This window comes from Gobius niger (assembly GCF_951799975.1).
Source record: "Gobius niger genome assembly, chromosome: 13".
NCBI classification, from domain to species: domain Eukaryota; kingdom Metazoa; phylum Chordata; class Actinopteri; order Gobiiformes; family Gobiidae; genus Gobius; species Gobius niger.
The window spans coordinates 29,454,994-29,467,230 of NC_136864.1; the positions used below are offsets into that span (position 1 = coordinate 29,454,994).

At 41.1% G+C, this 12,237-nt stretch overlaps 3 protein-coding genes across 3 annotated transcripts in view; 2 read left to right on the forward strand and 1 right to left on the reverse strand.

The window, feature by feature from the left end:
• The first annotated feature begins 1,543 nt into the window (after positions 1 to 1,543).
• rab36 (RAB36, member RAS oncogene family) lies at positions 1,544 to 7,075 on the forward strand. The gene is made up of 11 exons (XM_079570218.1): positions 1,544 to 1,679; positions 2,458 to 2,549; positions 4,009 to 4,083; positions 4,185 to 4,286; positions 4,356 to 4,420; positions 4,503 to 4,554; positions 4,635 to 4,716; positions 6,338 to 6,428; positions 6,598 to 6,711; positions 6,814 to 6,918; positions 6,960 to 7,075. The coding sequence occupies exons 1-10, from the start codon at positions 1,575 to 1,577 to the stop codon at positions 6,873 to 6,875; spliced, it is 840 nt and encodes a 279-aa protein (XP_079426344.1). The 5' UTR covers positions 1,544 to 1,574; the 3' UTR covers positions 6,876 to 6,918; positions 6,960 to 7,075.
• A 594-nt stretch (positions 7,076 to 7,669) lies between these two features.
• Positions 7,670 to 9,123, reverse strand: LOC306973338 (uncharacterized protein). The gene has a single exon (XM_079570243.1). It carries the CDS (start codon positions 9,070 to 9,072, stop codon positions 7,804 to 7,806), a length of 1,269 nt encoding a protein of 422 aa, XP_079426369.1. The 5' UTR covers positions 9,073 to 9,123; the 3' UTR covers positions 7,670 to 7,803.
• Positions 9,124 to 9,637: 514 nt separating this feature from the next.
• depdc5 (DEP domain containing 5, GATOR1 subcomplex subunit) overlaps positions 9,638 to 12,237 on the forward strand; it is a 30,461-nt gene continuing 27,861 nt past the window's right edge. The window contains exons 1-6 of the mRNA XM_079570189.1: positions 9,638 to 9,881; positions 10,233 to 10,300; positions 11,345 to 11,432; positions 11,504 to 11,550; positions 11,939 to 12,024; positions 12,083 to 12,166. Of these exons, the coding sequence (XP_079426315.1) occupies positions 10,243 to 10,300; positions 11,345 to 11,432; positions 11,504 to 11,550; positions 11,939 to 12,024; positions 12,083 to 12,166 (363 nt within the window). The 5' untranslated portion in view covers positions 9,638 to 9,881; positions 10,233 to 10,242. The remainder of the gene's footprint in view (positions 9,882 to 10,232; positions 10,301 to 11,344; positions 11,433 to 11,503; positions 11,551 to 11,938; positions 12,025 to 12,082; positions 12,167 to 12,237) is intronic.

Here is a 12,237-nt window from a genome sequence, read left to right on the forward strand (position 1 = left end):
CTTAGACGAGTTGATTTGTACCCGTCTGGTCTTTGTGTGTGCACTCAGTCACGCAAAACGACCAAAGACGTTGCTCGCTTTTGGCCTCTCCCAATGTATTGTACTGTATGTAATGTATGTAATAGGGTTGGGCGATGTCCCCTTAATTGGCCGTTGACGATGTTTACAGTGAACCATCGTGATGGACGATGATATCGTCCATTTCTCATTATAAGCATTTTTAAATACATTTACATAGCCTATATATGCTACATATTACTATGTATGTTAGGAAAATGTGAGATTGCAGAATAAATGGATCTAAACTAAACATGATTTGAACAGAGTCACGGAACACGACTTTTGCAACAGAAATGTGTTAAAACTCGTGCGTAAAGTCTGAGAGGAGAACGACTTATTCGTCAACTCCTCCTCAATAAGGCTCTCATCACACTAATACAAATGTAAATCGGAGCTTATTATTTGCATTTGCTCAATTTAACGTAATGTTTAAGAAACAGTGGGTGAACGGGACAATATATACACGTTTGCGTCGTAGCTCACGTTTTTGAAGCCGCTCCACGCGCCGCCCGGTCCGTGTGCTCGTAACTTCGTACCTCGTGCACCGCGCCTCTTTCTCTCCTCTCCCTCTCCTCTCTCAGTTCTTCGTGAGAATATTCCAAACCCATGGGTGCCCATGCTAGCTCCGATGTGAGACCTAACTCGTCTTTTTAAAACGGTTTAAGTTTCCGTACGCAGCAAAGCAAAGCAAAACCACGCGCTGTTAAGCTCTGAGTTGCAGAGAAAGAGAGAGAGCCCCGCGCGTCACAAATAGAGCAGCGCTGCGTCTTCACTTTAATAATTACGGCTAACACATCGTGGCTTCTGGCAGGTACTGAAACTAGCGCACATATTAGTTATATCCGTTATTTAATTTACAGTGCAATCCCTGCACAGTATGTAGGATTACAAGGCCTACTGAAGACCAGTGCGTGTTTCTGACAGGAGGGGGCGTGGCATCACGATGGTTGCTTTCCATCGTGATGTTGCTCATCCATCACGATGGACGATGATATCGTCCATCGGCACAACCCTAGTATGTAATGTATGTACGCATCAACTCGTCTAAGCTCGGGTAAGAACATGTCTCAGTGTGGAAAAACGGTGGCCTGTTCCTTTAAGACATCGCCTACAAAATCGGGCAACTCTACCCTACATCAGTGGTTCCCAACCTTTTATGTCCCATGTACCCCTTGAGGCATTAATTTATACTCCGAGTACCCCCTAACTCAAAGATCCTGCCAAAATCTTAACAAATTAAGCAACTAAACATGGATTATTCAGTATTTAGTAGAGAGTAATATTCAAAATACAGCAAAAATACTCTCAAAGTCAAGCCTTTTACTCAAAATCTCAACAAAAACTAACTTTTCTTTAAAAGTAATATTGAAACTATCTCTTTCCCCCTTTTTAAATCTGAGGTAAGTCCAAGTACCCCCTACCAAGTGCTCAAGTACCCCAAGGGGTCCCCGTACCCCTGGTTGGGAAACACTGCCCTACATCATGCTGCATCACCTTAAGCTAAAGTCTTATCTATGTCAAATGTCCATTTCAGAGTTGTCATGTCAGTCAACAACAATGGGATGCTGCCCTTCCCACCCCCCATCAGCAAAGACAGGGTCGTCTGGGACTTTCCAAAGGTAAGATCCGAGTGCTTTGTTCTCGAGGCTCGAATTTATTTTCAACAACTGAGAATATAACTTTTTACTCCCAGTTTGAGTGTGGTTAGATAAGCTGAAGCTAAAGCACATATATGCAAATGGTGTTGCTCTAAAACCATTGGTGCAATAGTCAGGTATCAAATAGGTGCACAATATGGAGTGTCCTGGCAGCCTGGTGGAAAAGCTGTCCTTCAGTCAGTTGGACCTGGCCCCGATCGAGACTCCACACGCTTCTGGAGGCAGCGTATATATACAAAGACCGTACAACGGCCTCTACGAGTCAGGATTTAGCCACGGTTTAGACTTGTGCCTAAATCCAGCCTAAACCGGGAATAAACGTCAAGACAACCTGATGCTTCGGTGCGGGACAAGCCGGTCTCACAGAGGTGTTGGTCCTCTTATTGGACACATGTGACGCTGGGACCAAAGACCCAGCAGAAGATTGAATCAGGGTCGGTCACAGCAGCCGGACCAAATATAGGAGCTCTTAAGAGGAGCCTCAATGGTGATGTTGTGCTGCGCCGCTGTGTGACCTGAGCGTTCTAATAAACTCGCTGTAATGTTCCTGGAAACGCAGCCACATCGAGTCGTTACACGCGGCTTCTGGCTTACATGAAGAGCGGGTACATGAGAAACCAGGCCAGCATGGGGAGAAAACAAGTCAATACTTACGCCATGAAGCAGATTCATGTTGAGATAAAGCAAAGACTGTAGCCTGTAGTTTTGTTTTGTGTGTTTGTGTGTGTGTTGTGTTCAGTGTTACACTCCTGAAGCCAGTCTGCAGCTGAAGCAGGACTGGGAGCCTCAGACCAAAGCCTCCTGTAAAGACCGAGCATCCAGACACCAACCGTGAGTCATGTTTCAGTTTGGAACTTAAGATCCATGTTTTCAGAATATGCTCCTTGAGTGAACTACACACTAAACCTTTCTCCTCTAGTTTGGAGTAATTTACTTTCTATTTATTTTTTGTGTGAAAAACTCTAATCAAATCAGAAATTGAGATTGATCAAAATGAGAGAAAAAAAAAACATGATGCATTTTTTTCCCTATATCGTCCAGCCCGAGACCTATTTACTTTTCACTTTGGATACTTAAGTATTCTAAAGCAAATACTTCAATGCTTTAACTTAAAGGAACAGGCCACTGTTTTTCCATACTGAGATATGTTCTTACCTGGGCTTAGACGAGTTGATCCGTACCTGTCTGGTTTTTGTGTGTGCCCGTGGAACAGCGTGGTAGCTTCTAACTTCACCCCCGTTTGGAGCTACAGGAACACATTGGGTGAAGCCAAGTGCTAACAACATCTTCTGTCATTTTGCGTGACTGGGGGCACGCACAAAGACCAGGCAGGTACGCATCAACTCGTCAAAGCTCAGGCAAGAACATATGTCAGAATGTAAAAATGGTGGCCTGTTGCTTTAAAGAGGGTGATGCTTTTTTCAATCACATAGCACCAGTCTATATCACACTACAATGATGACCAAACCTTCTGTTGGTCTGTAAATGCAGTAAATTAGAATAACTGCCTTGTGTAAAATGTCTCTCTCAAAATGGCTGTAGCGAATGTCTTGAAATAGGCCTCTGGGTTTTTACCGATTACTCCAAAATACGTGAATGTGCCAAGGCAACACTTCAGGCATGTTTTTAATGAGGGAATGACATAATAACATGATGTAAAGCTTGAAAAAGTCGATTTTGCATAACACCCCCCCTTTAAGCAGTAATTTGACTGAGCAACTTCTTTCTTATGTTAGAATAATATTCAAGTACTTTGACCACTGACCATTTAGAGACCATCAAAATCTATTCTTTCAAGCCAGTGCCACGATCTTAGTACAGGAGGGATACATGTATGAAGTCTTTTTCTGGTCTTGGGACAACCCTGGCTGCAGAATTCTGTATTATTTGTCGCTGTCCGATGACTGATTTGGTGTAAATCCCGTTAACAAGCCATTACAACAATCCGCTCTCCTTCAAATGAAAAGCACAACTCTCTCAATAAGTCGAACCCTTTTACCCTTAATCTTTTGTGGTGTAATCTTTTGTGCCAAATCTTTGTCCCACAGTAAGCTAATGAAGCAAATACTCTTGGTGTACCACAAAAGATGTCAGATATTTGTTGTGATACGTTGAAAAATCATCCACTTTACAGTACTATCAAGTTAGTACACATAATGAACTGACCCCTGCTTGATGTGGTGAGATTGTGTTTGCAAAGTTTCTTAAGTCCTTCATTTCCTGCCAAGCTTCCCCCTTCTACAAACTGCAACAGAGTACCGTATGTGATAAATGATATGTTTTGTTTTAGATGGGACCGGCAGAAGATGTCCAAAGTGGTGGTCGTTGGAGACCTGAATGTGGGAAAAACCTGCCTTATTAACAGGTCAGCACAACTACACATAGCCAAGCGTTTTACACTCTGTATTTGTCAAACCAGTGTGTGGTCAAACCCATAATCCTCTTTGACGTCTTTCGCCGCTCCAGATTCTGCAAAGACGTGTTCGAGCGCGACTACAAAGCGACGATCGGAGTGGACTTCGAGATCGAGCGCTTCGAGATGTCGGGCGTGCCCTTCTCGCTGCAGATGTGAGTTCTTCCATTGTGTACGACGTGCCTCGGACATAACCCCTGACATGAGCCCTGTTTCGGACACAGCTGGGACACGGCGGGGCAGGAGAAGTTCAAATGCATAGCGTCGGCGTATTACAGAGGCGCACAAGGTTTGAGTCTTTTCATTATCGGCCGTTTCTCAGTAATGCTCGATGGTTTTGTGTTGCAACTCACGACGATGTTGGTCTGCAGTCATCATCACAGTGTTCGACATGGCGGACATTAAGTCTCTGGATCATACACGGTGAGTACTTTATGGTTAGCAGAGTAAAGTATGTAAACTACGATGTTCCAAAACATTGTATTGTATTTGTATGTTCCCAGGCAGTGGCTCGAGGAGGCCTTGAGGGAAAACAAGCCAGAGTCCTGTTTCATCTTCTTAGTCGGGACCAAAAGTGATTTACTGGTATGTTCGGTGTGAGTTCATGAAACTGGCTCTGGTGCAATTTCTATTCATTTGACAAATATGAATTCAAAAAGCCAACTCTGTCTACTTAAAGGGACTATAAGGAGTTTAAAAATGTTAAAATTAAGTATTTCCCCCCCCCCCCCCCACCACAACTGCCTCTAAAATCCTGTACGGTCACTCAAAAATGTGTCACTTCGGCCCGAATTGCCGTCATGCACCAGCTTAATATAGAAGGTGCAGTTACACATGTGGCCTGAGGTGGCAGTAGTGAGTATAAAATGGCGAACTTGCTTCCAGCCCCTTTAAAAAAACAAACAAATAAGACACAGCCGCATCCTGCAGTCATTTTGGCTAAAGCAGTGGTTCTCAAGTGGTTTGGCTTCTGGACCCACCACTACCCTTGAACAGGGGTGGCCAAACTACGGCCTGAGGGCCAACTGCGGCCCACGGCCCACTTTTAATTGGCCTGCTGCAAATTCAAAAAAATATAATAGAATTTTTTTTATTGCATATATAAAATAAATGAAAATCCATCAATAGAAAGCTGTGATGAATGTGACTTTAAGCATATTCAATTAAAAAGCATATTTAACATTTTATTGAATTTGATACTTTATATATCTGACCTCTACTGAGTGTGGCCCAGTTGTTTGTATATTTTTCTGTATGTGTCCATCAGTGAAAAAAAGTTTGGACACCCATGCCCGAGAATGACACACTGCAACCTAAATGAAGATATAATTTGTCAGATATTATCTAAAATACTATATTTTCCACACAAGTTTGTATTGAACAAGCAGTAGATCTGCCTTTAAAACTGAAATTATGATCAAAACTACCAAATAACTGGTCTGTGGTTGCGTTTGTGTATAATTGACCGCCTGGGTCTGCAATTTGACGTAGCGTAAATAATGTTCAATAATTGTATTTTATTGGAAGTGATTTTTTTTCCGATACCTATTCTAAAATATTTGTCATCTAGAACTAGAAAACAGAACAATAATGTGTGGAAGATCTGCAAATTTAGAATATCAGATTCATATTGGGTTCTGTGTGTGAAAAATTAGGAATAATTTGGGGGAAAATGGGGGTAAATTGGGAGAAATGGGGGTAAATAGGGAAAATATAGGTAATAAAAAATAGGTGAAAACATTTGAGAAAAAAATGGGGCAAAAATAAGACAAAATGCTGTCCCTGGACCAAAAACATCCGTTGGATCTATTGATAGAAGACACTTTTCCTATACCAGTAGTACCTAAACCGTTTCCCCATTAGGAATCATTTAACGGTAACCAGCCCTACCAATGAGACAAGCTTTTTTGTGGGCGGCCTGTTAGGTCCAATCAGGAGGGGAGGGGGCGGAGCTTGATCATACATACAATTTCTCTCTCTCTCTCCTCATTTTTCAATCTTACGGACTCTCACTTTAATAATAATAATGATAATAATGCACAGTTTTTATATAGTGGATTGACAGGTTCGTCTCATCCAAGTACATTTCACTGCATTGTTGACGGTGTGTCTGAATCTGAATCTAAAAGTGTTCTTGAAGATATTTTTACTTTTCATACTAATACTATTATTACTATGATTCATATTTTTTTACTCCCTCTTTTAGTCGTCAGAAGAGAGGCGAAGAACAGAAAAAGATGCTGTCAAAATGGCAGCGGAAATGAAAGCTGAATTCTGGGCCGTTTCCTCCAAAACGGGTAAAGATCTGGAAATATATTACATTATATTACACCTGTACCTTTTAGCAACCTCAGCGTATAGTTAGCATAGTTAGTTCCCAGCACAGGCATCAGTGTTTAGCAGCATAATTAGACTCCTAGGTTATCAAACTATTTTAATTGTGTTCCTTTGTTTGTGTGTGTTTAGGAGAGCAGGTGCAGGGCTTCTTCTTCCGAGTGGCAGCGCTGGCCTTTGAGAACTGTATGTTGAAAGACCTGGAGAAGGGGACGCCCGCCACCATCGGCCTCGGGGACAGTATTAGTGAGTAGATGTTACACATGTTATAGATACAGACCTGTAGTTTTCACCTGACAGCAGCCGGATGGAGGCGCTGCACTCTTTACACTCATGTTGCTTTGTCAGGATCGGAGAGGGCCAACCTGGAGGCAGCCGCGGAGCAGGACGTGAAGACCCGCTGCTGCTGACCACACACTGTGTTTGAGACCTGGACCCACTGGACGTGCCTTACAGACGACTACACGAGTTTGGAAAACTGTAGAAAATTGGCCTGGATTTAATCTCGTTTTTACAACAGTCAGAATCATGTTTGTCGCCATAGTAAGCAGTTTACAAACCAAATGCGCTTTCTTTTCAAGTAATCATTGTAAAACGTGCAAAACTGTTCCGCTGTGGGACACTCTGATTTCCCCAAAAAATATCCCAATCATTTTTTCCGTAGACTTTTGGAAACAGAGGCAGAGGGCAAACTTCTCCACAGGCAAAATAAATTATGTCTTACCTTAAAACCAAGAACATGCAATTGATGCTAACTAGATACAATTATTTCAAAATAGAAGAAACTGAATAAAACAGGCCACAGATGTAGAATGATAAATTGGCTCAGGATGGGACAGTTTTTATTGAGGGCCAAAAGTGTTGTAATACTGTAACAGCAGCTCACAAAAATCAATACATTCTTTGAAAAACTTAACTAACATACACATAAATAGTGTTGTGAGCAGTTATAACATTGACTTGAGCTGAAAAAAAAGTCCATGTTTTTGTTTTGTTTCGCCTACTTTTGTTAAATCATTCTAAAAAGAAAATCATCTTTTCAGTGTGTGTTAATGTTTTACAGTATTGCCATGATATTAGGATGATTGATTTCTTCTTTTTTACTACATATATTTGAATAGAAACATGTTGACTGCCATGAACCAAGTTGGGACAACATAAATAACTATATTTTCAGATGTTATTACAGTGAAACTAAACACACTGTAAATTGCTCTGATGAGTTTTGTAATGATACATATTGCATTAAATAAATATATATATACATGTCTTACTACCCAGGTCGCCTGTTTGAATCTTCAGCCTAATGAAAAGTAAACATTGAAAGAAGGGCCGCAGTTATAAACCTTCAAAGTCAAAATGCTGAGCTGTGGCTTCTGCTCCGTGAGTCGTCGACATGTGTAACTCCACAACACGCCTGGTGGTAAAGGTCTCATTACAGACGGAACAGCTGTAAGGTCTTTCGCTTGTGTGAGTGCACTTATGAGCCGTGAGACCGCCCGTTTGGGTAAATGTTTTATTACAGAGGGAACACCTGTAAGGCCTGTCACCTGTGTGAGTCCGCATGTGTACGGCGAGAGCAGAACTTTGGGCAAATGTTTTACTGCAGTGTGAACAGCTGTAAGGTCTATCGCCCGTGTGCGTCCTCATGTGTACTGTGAGTGCGGAACCTTGAGAAAATGTTTTACTGCAGCGTGAACAGCTGTAAGGTCTTTCCCCAGTGTGAGTTTTCATATGTGCCCTGAGGGAAGACGAGTGGGCAAATGTCTTACTGCACAGTGAACAGCTGAAAGGTTTTTCACCTGTATGCAGTCTTCTGTGATCTCTCAGGCCGTAAATTTGACCAAACTCTTTATTACAAATAGAACAGCTGTAAGGTCTCTCTCCTGTGTGCACCCTTAAGTGTTTCTCCAGCAAACTTTTAAAACCAAATCGTTTTTTACAGACAGAACACTGGTGCTTCTTCCTCTCAGCTTCTTCGTCAGCACCTGGCACGTCCCTGCTGTTTGCAGTGGCGCTGGTCTCTGGTGCACATGTGTTTTGGGGTGACATTTTGATGCTTCTGTCTCTGATATGGACTTGGTTGTATTGGTCTCTACCAGCCTCTGTCTCCATCTGTGAAAAGGAACAGCTGAATGGTTCACAGTCTTCGTCATTGTAACTGTCAGAAGAGTGCTCAGGGTCTCCCTCAGTCTGCCGGTGGAAATGTGGATCTGAGCTGATGTCCTCTCCTTGTGGTTCCTGTTTTACCTCAGTTTGTCTTTGTGGAAGCAGTGAGGATTCTTCCATCTCCGCACAGACTGGATTTAACTCTAGCTGCTCCTCCGTGTTAACGCTCTGCTCATCTGGCTCCTCTTTAATCTGCAGGGTCTTAACTAATTCCTGTTTTAGGTCAGGGCCAGGAGTCTGGTCACCCACTGTGGGCAGCACTCTGGGGCCCACCATGGAGTCCAGCGGTATCTGCTGTTTCCACCGGTTCTCCTCTTCGTAGCGACACAGTTCCTCCTTATACTCCGCTATCGTTCTTTCAAACAGCCCAAATACGTCTTCAGCTGCGGCAGCGAGCCGCGCATTCACCAAATCTCTAAGAGTTTGGCCTTTAGACATGTTTACAAGCGATCTTACCTTTAGCTCCAGCTAATCACAAACATAGGCTAAAACCGGAAGTGGCCCAAAGTCACGTGAACATTTTATTTATTTATTTATTCATTTATTGTTACTACTACTACTACTATTATTATTATTATTATTATTATTGTTATTATTATTATTATTATTATTATTATTATTATTATTATTATTATTATTATTATTATTATTATTATTATTATTATCATCATCATTACAACAGACAAACTGGCAATATCCAACAATCTAAAATGACAGTAAAAACAAAGTCACATGAAAAATGTTATTCAAGCAGCAGCAGTTCGGGTAAAATCAGTATATTTTAAGTACGTTCTCAATGAATAACATACCACTGTATATTTTAGGTAAGTTTATTTTTAATAGTCCAGTAGACTTATGAAGGTTAATTCAAAGTAAAGGTTAAATAAAAAATAATCATCATTATTTATTTTTTTTAATAACATTTCTTTGGACGCCCCTTGACCAATCAGATCACGTCTTTGCATGTCCCCGGAAGTACACAGTCACGAGTCGTGCACTCCGTTGCAAACATATCACTTCCCAGCAGCTTATTCTCGTCCATAAACAGAGTTAAACACTTTTCTCTGTTGTTTAAACTTACTGTAAAAATACCGTCTCTTTCCAGTGAGTTTTATTGGCGAGTGTGCGACGTCATGCCGTAAATACACAACATGCTAAGCGCGCAGAGCTAGCGTTTACGAGCAGCTTCTGAATCCCATCATGCCACTATTTCATCGAGCTCAAGCTGTTGACAAAAGCCACTGCAGGTATTGTCTTTAGTGCTGAAATGTTATTGCTGAATCGAGTGTGCCAATGTCAGCACTTAAACGCATAAAAGATCTGGGGTGATATCAAATTTGTTTAGCAATATGGGGAAACTATTTGCATATAGCTGCTGTGTTTGTTTCCAAGTTTGGTTAAATTATACTTGGCAATAATAAGCGAGGAAATGGATGCTGCTTTTACATCTCTATCCTGAATATTCACACAGTAAAGAGCATGAAAGTCTGTCTGCATGTGTTGTGTTTGTGCGGGTGTGTGTATGTTGTTTGACAGCAGTGTGTGTCAAATACTCATTTCTATTGGAACAAAGCAACCTAGACATGTCTGTTTTTTAGGTAGTTCGAGATGAGAACTAACAAGTCATATAAGCTCGTGCTCCACAAGAAGGGGTTTGGTGGAAGTGGTAAGTACTTATTTACTAAAGTGAGATGTCAAGATTTGCACAATGTGAGGAAAAAATGTGACATTCTGTAAACAGGATCCAACCTGAAGCTTGGAATTATTAGTCCCTTCATTTCTTTAAAGTAGGACTTTCTCAAAAGCTTCATATGAGTGAAGTTTAATAACTGTCCACGAAACAACTGTTCTCAAGATGCATTTTCTCTTTGGGCATCAATTTCAAACATTTAAGTCAGCCATAGGAAATGATTGAGAGGAAACTTTGTTATTTTTGGGGGGAAATATCTTTTCTACTCACTGCCGATAGTTACTCAAGTATTTCTAAATAAAGTAGCTGCTTTTCTTCTAATTTCATTTTGTAAAAGAAGCCCACAGAAAGACTCCTGTGTAGAATATATAGCAATAATATTTTCTGAAGATTCACTTTTCCTGTATTTACTTATCAAGATGATAGCAGGCCAAACCTGGATTAAAATAAGGATAAATTACTCTTAACTTTTGTCATTGGTACTTTCAACAAATATACAAGCTAAAACTTGTATACCCCCCAACCATATCTCTTTATCTCTCAATAGTCTTTAAATTCCTGAATTAACATGACATTTCTAAGCTATAGAGTTCGGGAAAGTCTACAGTTACCATGGAGATCGGCCATCTTTGCAGCTGTTAGCATACATTTCCATTGACTAACATTAGCTAAAAACAGTTTATAAAGTGGAGAAAATAGCCGTGGAACAGCTCCGTTAGCTGCTGAATTACTGCTGATAAATACATCTAACTCACTGTGGTGTCCAAGTGTTTTAATGTGAACAATAACTCCAGTATTTTAACTTTTAAAATCTCCATTAGTTTGCAATTGCTGCTAATCCCATAATGCTTAGCAATATGTCATCACATTCCCGAGTTTTGGAATCATGCTATAATAGTTATACATTGTATACTGTTCATTTCTGTCAGATAAAATAAAATAAAGTATTGTTGTGATGTATTTTGCTGATTGTGATAATAATACGTCACAGTCCTCTCTAACAGTGGTGTTTTTGTGCAGACGATGAACTGGTGGTCAACCCAAAGGTCTTCCCTCAGGTCAGGCTGGGGGACATCATTGAGATCGCACACCCCACTGATGAGTACAGGTGAGGGGCTTTGATTTATTCAAGTTAACAGATGGTACTGTTATTTAATTTCTCTCTTTCTCATTGGCCAGCCCACTCCTGCTGCAGGTCAAAAGCCTTAAAGAAGATCTTCAGAAAGGTACGTGTTTTTCATGGATCTTTGAATATGCAATTCCCAGCCTGACTGTGGAGGTTGAAATAATACAACAGCAACAAACAGGAGTTCATAAATTCATAGAGGCGACATTCTGCTTTCATAGCTCTTTCCCATATCTCTCCCAAGCTCCAAAATGAAATTCACAGAGCGTTATATAGTTGTTACAGCCCTTGCCTGTTGTTGTGATTCCTGGGTTCCAGATTGGTAATAATGACTCAGGATGCACTGGTCTAAAGTCGTTTTGTTAAATTTACAATTCATTTACTGGACTACAAGGGGAAAGTGAAGTTCTGGAGCATAAAGAAAGAGCATTACTGTCTCCCTGTCCTCAAAGTACTATCACTGACCACATGCTGTGTGTTCTCCTCAGAGACCATCAGCGTGGACCAGACCGTGGCACAGGTGTTTAAGCTGCGGGCCTATCAGGATGTCATCGTCAACATCGTCGACCCAAAGGTATCATTTCTGATCATTACACTTCGATCCAGAATCTACTTGATGGGTTTTCCTGCAGGAGGTGACTCTGGACCTGGTGGAGCTGACTTTCAAAGACCAGTACATCGGGCGAGGCGACATGTGGAGGCTCAAGAAGAGTCTGGTGAGACAAAGTGGAGAGAAAAAAAAGAAAACTAACAATCAAAATGTTCTCAAATTTTCCTTTTTCCATAA